This window comes from Paramormyrops kingsleyae, chromosome 2, assembly GCF_048594095.1.
Source record: "Paramormyrops kingsleyae isolate MSU_618 chromosome 2, PKINGS_0.4, whole genome shotgun sequence".
Taxonomy (NCBI): Eukaryota; Metazoa; Chordata; class Actinopteri; order Osteoglossiformes; family Mormyridae; genus Paramormyrops; species Paramormyrops kingsleyae.
Window position 1 is genome coordinate 23,174,976 of NC_132798.1, and position 14,475 is coordinate 23,189,450.

General features: G+C 41.9%; 1 protein-coding gene across 5 annotated transcripts in view; it reads left to right on the plus strand.

Annotated features, from left to right (window-relative positions):
* The window catches only part of LOC111839238 (prune homolog 2 with BCH domain), a 67,621-nt gene that overhangs the window by 36,817 nt on the left and 16,329 nt on the right, over positions 1-14,475 (plus strand). For 4 of the 5 annotated variants that reach the window (XM_072708093.1, XM_023802944.2, XM_023802945.2 and 1 more), the window contains exon 9: positions 145-243. In XM_072708093.1, coding sequence (XP_072564194.1) covers positions 145-243 — 99 coding nt within the window. Of the gene's footprint in view, positions 1-144; positions 244-9,075; positions 9,316-14,475 lie in introns of those variants that run through there. The other variant, XM_072708095.1, reaches the window with a different exon arrangement.

Below are 14,475 nucleotides of genomic sequence, written 5' to 3' on the forward strand. Positions count from 1 at the left end.
CTAAATTTATTTTATAAAACATTTAGGATGGCATAGTTTATTCTTACCCTTGTTTGTATATAGTCTGCTATCTGCACATAAATGGCTGAATTGTCCATTGAAATGATCTCTCATTATCTAATCCTGTTTATGTTCCTACTGTAGGCAAGAATGTCTCCCCGTGGGGAACCTTGGTGACTCAGAGGCTGGTCTGATTGTTCAATGGACGGAGAACAAAGATCTCGCCCAGTGCACGATTTCAGGGTCAGTTGCTGCCTCTGCCTCACTTGCAAATGCTCTGTGTTATTTTGAATGTCAGCATTCTCATTGAAAACGTTTTATTGTGCAGGTGTTGCTTCGTGAATGAAGTAAATGTTGTTTAAACAGGGTTAAATGTAATGCCCTTGCCACTAAATGGGCAGGTTATCATCTGAGGTGATGCCTGTGAAATACTGTCTGTTGTAAGATATTATGATGTTTATGCAAAAAGTATTGGTGAACAAGTCAGTAGTACTAAAAATAGCCTCTCCATTAATCAGATCTTGTGAATATCTACTGAAAGTGGTAGGTACTTTCTGATAACGTTCTAGTACTTACAGTAAGAGATCATGGAAGATGGACCGATGGTAGGAACTCATGAAGGGAAGAGAAAAGAGTCTAGAACTACTAGTGAACTACCAGGAGAACACAGAAATATCAAATCACTAAATGAAAGCAGGATACTCCAAACCGGGCTTTCGGACAGTTCCTACCTACTGAAGAGCGGACAGAAGTAATACAGAAATACCAAATTTTAGATGATGCCATAGATTAACTGAATGGTAATATCACCAGAAAAATGTTCACCAGGTAGTGCAGGTCCATAATTCAGTGCCCTACAGTGCCCTCACTGTCATCAGTCCATGCACAGAACAGCATGCATGGCTGTGTGATGAGTATAATCTCAGTGAGCATCAGGTACCACTTAGAAACACATGAACGGAAAGTAGGAAAAGTGTCTGACACACATCGCAGGTGCAGGTTTTTAGACAAATGTTTACATTGATATAAAAATGTTCACAAAAATGTCAGACTTTTAACGATGTGAGTGATTAATTTTTCAAATTTATTTAAATCCCACAAATAATCTTGTTGCATTTATAGTTAAAATATAAGATCATTTATTTTCCTGATACAAGATTAGTTAAAACAAAAAGCATGTCTCTGGCCACAAGAGGGCGATAATTACTTGTACAGGCAGTTCTTAACTGACGAAAGTTATCAGTTCCACAAACCCGTAAGTCAAATTTTTCATAAGCCATATTGACCTTCCCATACCATGTCACAGCTTATAGCTAATATATAAGAAGATCAAGTGCATATTTACCCACAGACTTGTTTTGCTGTTTTGTGTTAGTGCTTCTGTAGGGAACACACCAGTCAGGGGAGATATTTGCAAGGCTGAGGTTTATTTCGAGTCCAAGGCAAACGAGCAGAGTGGGATGGGGAGGCAGGGTCCGAAGGTCCAGACTGGAGACACTGGGAGGTCACGAGCAGGACAATGAGAGGAGAGGGAGGACAGGAACGGACTTGGGCTGGAAAGCGAGAAGGTCTGGCAGGGCGGAGCGGAGCTAGACAAAAGACAGGGGTTAGTATGCTGAGTACATCTCGTAGGAGTAGTGACAATATCTGGCACTGAACCAGGGTTTGGACAAGGCTTAAGTTACTGCTGCTGATTAGTGCTAATTAAATTCGGCTGTGTTGGGCTGAGCGCTGAAGGGCGTGACCGCTTCTGTAACCTCTATGTCTCTTGGATTTTTTTTTTGGAGTGAGGATCATTTTGACATATCCTCATATACTGTAAAATATTATAAGTATGTGGACACCAGCTTGTCCATCATCTCATTCTGAAACCAAGAGTTGGTTGGTTTGAAGCTGGTTCACTTCTTGATTTCCGTACTAGCCTCTACTCTTCCAGGATGGCATACACACATAAGCAATCCCAAACATACTAACATGTTGTATATGTTGTAAATGTTTGTATACTGAAATATCCCTACAACCCTGATCAGGATGAACAGTTAGAATTGGATGGATGGATACTGAAATATCATAACTATGATGTTGTTAAAATTGCTATTGTTTTGCGCTTCATGATCCTTAATGATTTAGTGATTTTATAACTGGAGAGACTGGGATGGGTTGGTGCATCCTGGATTGTTCCCTACCTTGTACCCATAGCCTCCGGGATAGGCTCCGGGATAGGCTCCGGGATAGGCTCCGGGATAGGCTCCGGGATAGGCTCCGGGATAGGCTCCAGACGCAGTTACAGAAAATAACTGTTAGGGAGGATGGATAACTGCAATGAAAGTTATTGCAAAATACAAAAATTAAAAAGAACCAAACAAAACTCATCCTATGTCTCTGACTAGAATGGTAATCGGCTACATAGCATTTAAGTGTTATTTTCATTGAAATAGCTACATTGTGTTTGATTATATCATGTTAGCTTGTTGATAAGAGTCATAACCGGAGAAGCCTGGTAAGCGTTAAGTAGACCCTTGAACTGCAGAGTGAAGATCACGTGAGGCTGTGTGTGTACGTGTGTTGGTGAGTAGTGAGCATGGTCGTAACAGTGTGATTAAAACAAAAAAAAACACCTTTGAGCTCTCAGCCTGGATTCTCCAAATTCCATAGACTGAAACAACACCTTCGGTGAGTGTAATAATGTACAATAGAATCTGCTACTGGTCTTACTGTATGATACCCCTAACAATCACAGTGGATTATGCTTTGAAAAGTTCAGGTTATCTGTCAACCGTGCTTCTGTTTATAATTACATATCAAGAAAGATTTCCTACAAAACATTTCTGCTTTGAAACAGGAACAAGATTATCCTGTGTTCCTGTATGCTTGTGATGTTAACCGAGAATCACAAAGATACGCTTGTCTTGCTTTTTAAAGTGTACTTTTTAAAGTGCTCACAAAGAAAAAAAAATATGATTGTGGGTGTGGTTTAATTTTCTCAGTGCTGTTCCATACACAGACCTATGGCCTATGATAGTGTTCCTGGGGGGGGGGGGTACAATAGAAATTTACTCAGTATTTGAAGGTCGGCTATAGCTTGAAGAGACCTACACCTTAAATGACCATCAAAACCATTGTACTATATTTTTGTGTGTTCCTTAAATGGCCATCAGTATAGTATACGCTCAAGGCCTGCAGAATGACACATGACTTTGCACCTTCAAGGCTGTCAAGCAGTGGCGTGCACAGACATTTTGGGGGGCAAGTGCTCCAGGGGGAAAAAAGGGCACTTTTTGCATATGTGGAAAACCTTTTCTTTTTATAATAAAAAAAACGCACAGGTTAAATGCAATTTGACTTTTATTTCAAAACATTCTCTAAAAATCAAAAATCACACCACAAAAAGATAAAATCTGTATCCAACTCTAAACTATATACATACATATTCACAACACAGTGCGTAAATGTCTGCGAGCATCGCTGAGTCAGTAACAACCAGTTAGGCTAAAGACTGCATCTTTAGACAGTTGGACGGTGTTCTAACTTTCTCACAGGAGACACCTACTAAAGACAGTCAAAGACATTAATTTCAATCTTACCAAAGTAGGACAGTAGTTGACGTTAGTTATGGAAAGGCTAATCCACAAAAACGGAGAAACGTCCATAATTCTATTATTCATAATCATGTCAAGGTTTTAGGTTTTTCTGCAGTTCCATCTCTAAAAAGTGTGATGTCTTCCCGTCACTGACTTCAGTTTGAAAACTTTGTATTTATTCACAGATTTCCGTGAGATCATCCTAAAATTTGTAACGAAAAATGGCCTCAAAAGAGCCCTCTGCCTAACGGCATGTAGCCTATAGCATAACGTGATATTTTCAATAGTGTATGCAAAAAGGTCGGAATTGATGGAGAGTGGGGTTGCCTAAATGGTTTAGGTTACATTTTAAATGTGTCGTTTTTTTGTTTATCCATATGGATGGATGGAGGGGGCAAGCTGGCAAAGTTTGTCATGTGCAGTTTCTGACAGGCTACTTCAGAACAAAACAATTGCAGGTTGGTCTTAGAGGGCAAACAGAATAATTTCACTCGATTCATGGGTTACCTGACTGGTTGGGAAGGGAAAGAGCTGCCGTGTTGTCCGCCGTGGCTCCCAGTCGCTATAGTTAGCCTACTATGCCTACTCCAAGTAGTCCTATGTCATGCCGCTGCTACACGCCTCACAACAAATGAACTGCAAGCGTGTTCACGTGACACGGTGACAGTGAAAAAGCGACAGGGTTCGGGTGTCTTTGAAGAAGGGGCACAAATCAAGCCATTATTTTCACACCTTTTTAAATCGCGCAGCTTTAAAAAAAAAAAAAAAATCACGTCTTTCAAAAGGGCACTTTTTTGGACTGAGGGCAAAAGGGCAAGTGCTTCAGCACCACCTCGTCTCTATCTGTGCACGCCAGTGCTGTCAAGACTGAATTTATTTTAGTCTCAGTTTTCACACAGTGCAAAGAAATACTGTAGAGCTGAATTAAGGAATTAAATTTGAAAGAGGATTGTGCCATGGCAATTTGCTAGTGGCTATGTTTAGGATATGTGAGCTTGCATAAGCGAGACTGATGACAAAGCGTGCAGGAGCACTGTCATCTGTATGGTCATGTGGCTTTTTGTGTTCAGTGCCGTCCTGTTCCAGCTCATACAGTATAAACAGTGCTGGTGTCAGCACAGTGAGTACAGTGAGTACAGTGAGTACAGTGAGTACAGTGAGTACAGTGATCTCGATTTAACATAGTTTCCTTGGTGACTTTGTCTTTATCTAAAAACAGTAAAAAAAAAAAAAAAATTGGTACAATTATATTATACAGTGGTACCCCAGAACTCGAACTTAAGGATTGAATCCTAAAAAGTTGAGTTCTGATCGAATTTTCCCCATAAGAAATAATGGAAAACCAATTAATTGGTTCCCGGTCCCAAAAAATTATGTTAATGTTTTTTTTTTTTCGACTTTTAAGAAATTTGAGTTCTAATGAGTTCGAGAACTGAGGTACCACTGTATGTATATTAAACTAAATTAATTACAGAGCATTTTCATGTTCTAGTTATCTGTACTCATCCGAGTTTGGCTAGTGATAAAAAATGGGTAATTCTCTTTTAAAGATGCAAAAAAAGGAAAAGGTGCTCTGGTGTTTTTTTACACTTTCAACATTTGGACTTTATATTCAATTCAATTCAACTTTTGTTTAAATAGCACCTTTCACAACAGAGTTCTCCTAAAGCGCATTAAATAGGTGTGTTGTGGTATGTTACAACGTCATTAATTCCATTCAACTCAGTTTTATTTGTATATTGCATTTTCACAACATCACATTGTCTCAAAGCACTTTACATTATCACTGCCCAAAGCCCCCAGTCAGCAAGCCAGAGAGACAGTGGCAAGGAAAAACTCCCTTGAAGGAAGAAACCTTGGGAGGAACCAGACCCAAAGGGGGAGCCCATCCTGCAGGGGACAGCAGAGGAAGCCCTAACCCTAACCAGACCCAAAGGGGGAGCCCATCCTGCAGGGGGCAGCAGAGGAAGTCAAAATGACAAGAAGGCAAAACCCTAATTTACCTTGTCAAAACTTTTAGATGTAAGTTATTCTGTCTTAATCTAAAACTTTTTAGATTAAGACAGAGTAATAAAAAAGCAGGGAAAAGGGAAGACAAAGAAAAGGGAGAAAGCCAGCCAGATCGCAACGGAGAAGAGGAACAAAAACTCCTAAGTAAGGAGAAAAAAAACCTCTGGTGGTCCAAGATCAATATACTGCCCAACCCTCCAGGCATGATAACATTATAGAAAAACAAAGAATGGGCTTGTTCGCTAAAAGCATGGTGTCAGCTGTGATCAAGGTCAAAGCCAAAGTCTAACAATCAAGTTTGCACACTCAATGTTACAGTGTGTAGGTCACATTCACAGTGTCACCCTTCCATGGGACTGAACCAGGACTGCAGCTCAGACACTGTCCACCCCGGGCACTATTCAGATATGTGGGAAGGAAGGCATTTAGTTTTCAACAGCTTTTTAGTGTTAGTTTCACTTTGAGTAAAAAGAAAACCACATGAGAATGTGTAGAAAAGAATGGGGAGTGGAAGGCAAAAAGAAAAGATATCAGAGTTGACAGGTCTGGCTGAAGAGAATGTCAATGTGTAGAGATTTAGAGACATTAATTTAAAAATAAATAATTAAAAAATGGGAAACCATTTTAATAGGTAATAGGTCTTCAGTCGAAATTTAAAGACCGAGACAAATTCAGCATCCCAAACATAAGCTGGCAAAGCCTTCTACAACATAGGCGCAGAATGTATTACTGCCAACTGTCACTTTATTTATATGTGAAATAACAAGGAAACCGGTGTGCTGTGATCTGAGTGGACGATGTAGCTGGTAAACTTGAAGTAATTCTGATAGGTAGGCAGGTTTCCTTGTACCAAGAGTGAGGGCTTATTTAACTTTATTGAGTGATTTATTTCATGGCAGTGTGATGGTGTTTGTTTTGTTTGTACAGGGCATTGAATTTTGTTTTGTTTCTACATGGCCGTAGGAGAGACATGGTCATAAGGGACACATGGTCATAAGGGACACATGGCCATAGGAGAGACATGGTCATAAGGGACATATGGCCATAGGAGAGACGTGGTCATAAGGGACACATGGCCATAAGGGACACATGGCCATAAGGGACACATGGCCGTAGGAAAGACGTGGTCATAAGGGACACATGGCCATAAGGGACACATGGCCGTAGGAGAGACGTGGTCATAAGGGACACATGGCCATAAGGGACACATGGCCGTAGGAGAGACGTGGCCATAAGGGACACATGGCTGAGGTAGCCTTCATAGCAGCAGCACATCAGCCGACCTGAGAAAATCAGACTGAAAATGTTCCTGGCCTATAGTCAGTAAGACTTTTTGGATGGGAGTAGTGCTCCTGTTTGTAATACATTTGGAAATTTTAGTTTTAATATATGTGTTTAACTTTAATTTTAACAGTAATGTGGCAGACGAATGATCTAAGAGGTGCTTTGTCTGGAGGAAGGGAACTGTTCTCTCCCTGTTCCCCTCCAGCTACAGGAAGTGGTAGAGTGATACGTTTCCACTGGTGTGCCAAGGAACCGAATGGACACAGCTTTAGAGAGATGTTTATTCCTCATTCTTCACAGTAAAACGATGACTTAATGTTCAAAGTAAAAATGCAACATTTTGGAGGAGAATTTATGTTTATAATATGGCAACATTTTTATTACCTTTTTCTTGTTACACATTTGCCTTTTACGAGTAGTTTTAAACAGCTTTTTTAGTGCTAGTTTCATTTTGAGTAAAAAGAAAACAGAATCACATGAGAATGTAGAAAAGAATGGGGAGTGGAAGGCAAAAAGAAAAGATTTTGTAATAGGGTTGACAGGTCTGGCTGAAGAGAATGTCAATGTGTAGAGATTTAGAGACAGGATTGTTATGGCAGGGAGGTCTGGAGAGAGAGGAATGAAAGGCAGGTTTATAAGGTAAAAGGATGAGCTTCTCACTTCATGTCAGCTACCCGAGACATCCACACACCTCCCATCCTACAACTGGCTTATATAAAAGTACCTTCATTTAAAAATAATCTAAAAATGGGAAACCATTAAGTGTAGGCTTAGTGAAATTCCCTGACTATTCAATTCAGATGCTACAACATAACATCATAAAAAGGAAATGCTGGAACTAATACAAGGAAAAGCAGGAAAAACCCCAACAGCATTGTGGTGTTATAACAAAGTTAAAATGTCTCCTTACCCATTGGCCTGAACTTACCTCACTGAAATTGCACTGGACTTTCATTTGAAAATTAGTTATAGTTATATAAATTATAGCTATGGTGATTTGGAATTTGGAATAAGAATGGCTCCAGATTGAAATCACAAAGCACTTTTCATGTTGCACTACATCATACATGTCTAACACACACGTTTGTGTATTTCAGGCCTTGTAGTGATTCAGGCTTTGTTATTTACCAAAACCTTTCCTTGTGCGGCTAGTCCATGGACCCTTCTGCAAGGCTGATTAGCTGATGGCAACACTGATTAAATGAGGGATAAGCTCCAGCAAAGTCTCTTCTCAGTGGGCAGCTCAGCCTGGTACCTTTTTTATGTTTCCTATACTGCACAACTTCATTGCAGTGCAGCCACTGGTGCAGTTTTTATGTACTACTGTAAAACATACTGTATGCAACTATCCTCATTATGTAGGTACTGAAAATAAAGATCTGTGAAACTGCAAAATGGAACTCAGAATGTTTCAACAATGCCTGAGCAGGCATGAACTGGAAATGTTCCTTTATTTGGTTCAACAAGCTGTAATTTAGCTAAACAATAAAAAGAATTTGCAGCGTTAAAGTGGGACTTTACATTTTGTGTGGGTTATTTTGCAGTAAGACCCAGGTCGTTTTGAAATAAGCAAGTGTGGATTCTTATATTTTTTCTTTTAATTTAGATAACACCATCTTTTTAATCCCTTTCTTTACACTTGTATTCTGTGTAAAATCCAAGTTAAGCATTGTGCTTTATGCTAATAGTGGCCCACAAATTGGAAGAGGGGGAGTTCAAGCTGTGGTACATGCCGTCAACAAAAAGACGGTTGCCAAGCAACAGGAAGGCCAGGACATCTGCTCTGTTGGTCTGCTCCACTGTGTTCTTTCAGTGTCCCTTGGCTCTTTGTGTGTGTGTTGGTCCATATGCCAAATTTCTCTGCATGTTTACCTCCAGCGTCATTTGAGTCATTTCTGCCATCCAGGTGCATTATTAGCAATTGTCCTATACTGATGTACTGTTTATTGTTTTGTGATCACTGTCGTCACAAACAGAGATTCCCCATGGGAAAAACTGAGGAAAGTCTTTGCTTCCCAGCCCCCACTGTTTTCTGGGGGGAATAATAAGAGTAGCAGCATGGAACATAAAGAGATCCGTGGGAGAAGGTGGTAGGGGCTACTTCTTGCCTCAGGCTGAAGGGGGATTTATTCCTCCTCAGCGCCTGCTTCAGCATCACTTCCCTTTCTATGGCATGGCCAGACATCGGTTCTGCTCAGCCCCCTCCGCCTCCCACCACCGCGAAGATGCGGGCTGTGCTGGGAGCAGGTGATCGTCTTTATTTAGATTCCACCCCCGTCACATGACCACAAAATGGCGGCGGGGCTGTTGTGTGTGTGTGCTGAGCTGCTCCACTGGGGGACACTGTGAGAGGAAAGCTAAGGCAGAGCAGTGAGGCTTCTCCCCCTTCCCTGGAACAAGGGGAGGAAAGGACCGCTACTCATTTTCGGCACATAAGGTGGTGAGTGGGTCTTCAGCCGCCGCTCTCTGCGAGTCCGAGAAGCAGATTTTGATTGAGCGCAGTGCTTGTGCTGGCTGTCCGCCGGTGTGCGTGTCTGCACAGTGCTCTGCCAGGATGCTTCATTGTGGGGAAGAGGGCAGCTGCACTGATGCATGCTATTGGGGCTTAGCGTGATGCGCGGTGCTTTGTCCCTGAGAGGAGGCTGGGGTAGGATGTTCAATCAAACAGAATGGGATGCATTTAGCCGGCGGAATCAGTAAATCCTTATTTTTCTTTACATTATCTATTTATGAATGAAAGCACAAGGCTTCTGATTTTCTTTAATCTCTTATTTATTTGTTTTCCAATTTGTGTTTCAGGCTCTTACCCTGCAGCAGCGGTTTTCTCCCCAGCTTGGTTGCACGTAGTATTGTGTGGTTGATGGGGGTGCTGGTGTCATTACATCATGGCTGCTCAGATTAGCGGCCGCATCCCAGGAAACCGAATATTGGGATTTACCCATCTGACCGTCAGGGTGCTGCCATGCCGTCTTGATTTAAGTCCTGTGGCTGGGTGATATAAAATGCCAACAAGCTGACGCCCACAAAACGTGAGCATGGGCTTGATGTCTGTGTGTATTGCATGTGCGTGTGTGTGTGTGTGTGTGTGTGCTGTAAGTCTGTACTCCTCTGTAGCCTCTTGATGGTGTGGGGTCACGGTCTGGACCCCAGCCGTGTATTAGCATTGGCAAAGCGATACCTGGTTTTGCTGCGTTTGGTTTTTGTCTTATCATTCCGGGTCTGGTTTCGGATGCCGTCCCAGATCGCCCATGTGAAAAGGTGCTCCTGCTGCATTTAGAGAGGGCTGTGTGAAGATGTACAAGTTTATGCTGGTTTTGTAAAGCTTTCGTTGACATCAGCAAACCCCCTCCACACCTGACGTCACCAGCGATGCAGTGATTAAATTATCTGTTTTTTTTCCTCACCCTTCCGTTTCACACTCCGAGGATAAATTCAGCAAACCATCTGACTTATAAAAACTAAAAAAAGAAAAGGTGTTTATAATTTTCAAATTAATGTTATTATTTTCCAGCAGTCAGTTGTTTTTTAGCAGATGCTTTTGTTCAAAGTGACGTATGAAAGAGGCAGAAAATACAGCAAGGGCTAAACAGTATATTACCAGACATTGTAAGTACCTACCAAGAGAGCTATTAAAATTTTAAAAAACACAGTGTGGTTGCTACAAGATGGGTGCAAAGTAAAGCAGCATCTAATGTTGCTAAATGCCCAAAACCAATGAAGACAGAGCAAGTCAGTAGTTGGATTAGTTGATTAGTTGAGGTACTCCCACAAAGCCTAGTTCATACTCCTCTTGTTCATGTATCATTACCGTCTGCACACTATGCGCATAAATTTTGTGTCGCATGCACCCTAGATATTGAGTTGAATGGACTCTTGCACGTCATGGAACATCGACTGTGTATGTGCAAATAATTGATAGTGTATTGCTAGGACCCTGTTTACACTTGGTTTAAAAATGCATCCTGGGCAATCGGATCGGAAGTAGACAATGCTAAATCAAGTATAAACAGTCACCAAGATGCATTGTGGTCTGATCGCTAAAATCTACTTGCCGAGGTGTGTGGGTTGCATTTGACACTATCTTTTGTAGCGTAAACACTAATGCATTCTGATGAATCCCCGATAAGGACGTCACAATAACTGCACATGGGGCAGTAATGAAATCTGAACACAAGTGGTCAGCTGGACACCTTGGAGATGCATAAATCTGCTCGTCTGTTGTAATATCATTGCTGTATGCATGCACCAACCATGACCATATGTGTATACAGATGATGCCCCAAAATAAAGTATGTACGCAAAAATCTGTGCGCTTGACGGAGTTCGGACTGCAACAGCACCTGGACGCATGGAGTATGAGTTAGGCTGTAGGAGTTTCTTGAAGGTGGAGAGGGACTCTGATGACTATAAGTGGATGAGTTGCTCCATCCACTACCAAGAACCACACAAGTTATTTTCATGTGGCGGTAGGATCACCAGGCACTGAGATGTGGGTCTTGTATGGCATGGGGTGTGACCCAGCAGGTTGTGATGCTATGCCTGTCATGAGAAGCTCGCCGGTTCAAATCCTTCAGCTGGCACAGTGATGTCACCATTGGGTCTCTGAGCAAGGCCCTTAACCCCTAATTCCTCTAGGGATTGTCTGACCCAGCTTTCTCAAATAAGTGTACATTACTTTGGATAAAAGTGTCTGCTAAATCATATAAAATACCTTGATGAAAAACATGGTTTAGATAGATGCTGTTCCATTAACAGCTCAGAAAGTCAGGCCCAAGGAGTGGTAGGGTTGGCATGGAAGACGAAAAGCATGGCCTTTTAGAGGTTCAGCTGGAGCTGGCAATCTCTCATCCATACTGCGATGTCAGCAAGGTACTCAGAAATTTGAGCATGGACTGTGGAGTCCTCTGGAGGGAAGGTCATGTTGAGTTGGATATCATCTCCATAGCAGTGGCAGGAGAAACCATGTGACTATGATCGGACCTAGGGAGGTCATGTGCAAGGGGAAGAGGAGGTGACCAAGGAGTGAACCGTGAGGTTTACCTGTCGTTACCTGATATAACTTAGATTGTTCTGCACCCCAAGACACTATCTACTTGATAGAGTATCTGGTGGCTCTCCGTATCAAAGGCTGTAAGTGGGTCTATCACGATGAGAACGGACAACTAAGAAGCACCTCAGTCAGATAGATAGATAGATAGATAGAAAACTTTATTAATCCCTCGGGAAGGTTCCTCCGGGAAATTCAGTTTCTAGTAGCAATATAGCACCATACAACATAAAAACAACATATAGTTACACATAGTACAATTATGAAATTAAAGATAAAAGTATAGGGAGCGGTGGGATGATGGTACTAATAAAAAATTATTACACGGGTTAATTGGTCTATTGTACACTCAATTAAATGTCCATCTGTCCCCCCCTCCTGTAGCAGTCAGGGGTGATGTGTGAGTACATGAGTGGAGTGTGAGAGAGATAGCTAAGACAGATAGGGGTTAATGAGGAGCAGTTTGGGGACATCAGAGTTAGTAAGAGGGGTGGGGGCAGAGAACTGGCTCTGTGTTTATGGATGCAGGCACAGTCATCAGTAAACTGGGTGGTGGGTGAAGCCACAGGTGGGAGTTTTACGAGGATGTTGAACGTGAGGAATACTTTTTGTCTGCCTGGGGTGCTGGTAGATTCTGGATCTGTTTAAGACTTAATGATAGATGCCCCGTATAAATGAACAGAGTGAGATGAAGGAGATGAAGAAGATGATGGAGGAGAAGACAAAGGAAGTGTAGGTACCAGCCACTGTGTCCAGGATTGCAGGATAGTATTAGCATTGTGTCCCAGGGCTGTTAATTGCAATCAAACACCAACCTGATTCAGCTCAATTATTGTCATTTCCACATAGATTTTGTTCTTTGGTGATTACAGTGGGAACTGTGTGTAATGATATTGACATTGACCGATATGAAAAAAATATTGTGATAAAATATTTTGCCATATTGCCCAGCCCTACCTCAAAGAATGTTACTTCAGCATCTAAATACCTCCCTTAACACAGCATGTGCTAGACAATATGCAGGAAAATATGCGAAATGTAGACAGACTGATGTAAATCTTAAGGTTAATACTATCTTTTTAATGCTGAAACTGAACTTTTCTAAATACAAAGAAACAAAAGCATTCTCTGAAGCAGAGGAGTAAAGCTGGTTCTTTGCTCTTTTTATTAGCCAATCTACTTATCCAGCATCTGGTTGTTAATGTTAGGACAATACAGACAGTACTGTACAAAAGACAGACATTGTTGGTTTTACCTAATGACTGGAAGAACATTCCTAGTAGTTGGCTGCACACAAAAATTCTTTTCAAAAAGAATAGCTGTGCACATTCTATCATAGAGCCTCCAAGATGGCCATCCGGTGCGTTTTGCTTTTTAAGCTCTGTACCTTAGCACTCTGCACCTGTGATTGGAAAGTCGCTGGATCAGTGATGTCAGCCCAGTTATTACTGGGACTGGCTGATCCTGCTCTCATCCTCATTTCTATGTTCCTTTGAAGAAACATGTCTGGTGTTGCTTGGTCGCACCTTAGCTGCTTTGTCTTACTGATGTTAAGGTGCAGGTAAATCTCACTATAGTGCTATACCATGTGACAAAGATCTGCACAAGCCTCCTGTAACAATGGAGCAATTGTACTGTGGGTTTGTTGTATAGTAGGTGAAAAGATAGGGGATAGATACAGTATGATGGTTTCTTTGGGGTGCCCTTACATTGCTCACTACCATCTCTGACGCATAGTCCTGAAGCTTCAAATACTGTCACCTGATGCATTGTAGTCCATGATCCAAGACACTGTCCTTTTCTGTGCCACGCCTATGTGTGCCTAGTGATACGTGACATTAATGCTGCCAGTCTGTAATCTGTAGGGACGCTGAGCCACCCCTTGTTAGGCAGGATGATTTTCACAATTGTGGCACCTTCTGCAAGCTGAAAGAAAGGGTATATATAAGGGTATATATGTGCTGAAAAATTCCACGCATCTGTCTGGCACATGCTTTAAGCACCCTAACCCTAACCCTGTTACAGGCCCACTGCCCTGAGGCTTCCCTAATTCTGTTCATTCCTGGTCTGCAGTGAAGCACAGTCTGGGGGAGGGAGTGGGGCTTCTGTTCTTTGGTTGGTGCCCTTGCTGGTATGAGGAAGAGGTAGAAGCAGGGAGGCATGCAGAAGGGGAAGGGATGGTGGCCTTTTCTATACCTCCCCCAGGTTTTTTTGTCGGCTTATTGCCAGAAATTTGCCTCCTCCCACTCGATACTTCATCATGAACTCTTCTGCTGGAGGAAGTTAATGAAACAGGATAGATATGATTAATCAAAATAGTGGTATCAGCAGGGTGTGTGTGTGTGTGTGGGGGGGGGGGGGGGGAAAACTATGGTGTATGGAGACACACATAGTAGGTAATGTGGTCGCAATCCCCCAGCTAGCAGCTCAAGATTTCTATCTTATATGTGAGCTTTTATAGTGATTTGTAACAGATTACACTGTCTGTTGTTCGACAAAAAAGCCAGCATCCCTCCTTCCTTTTTACTAATTATGCTCACTTTTCTCTCGGCT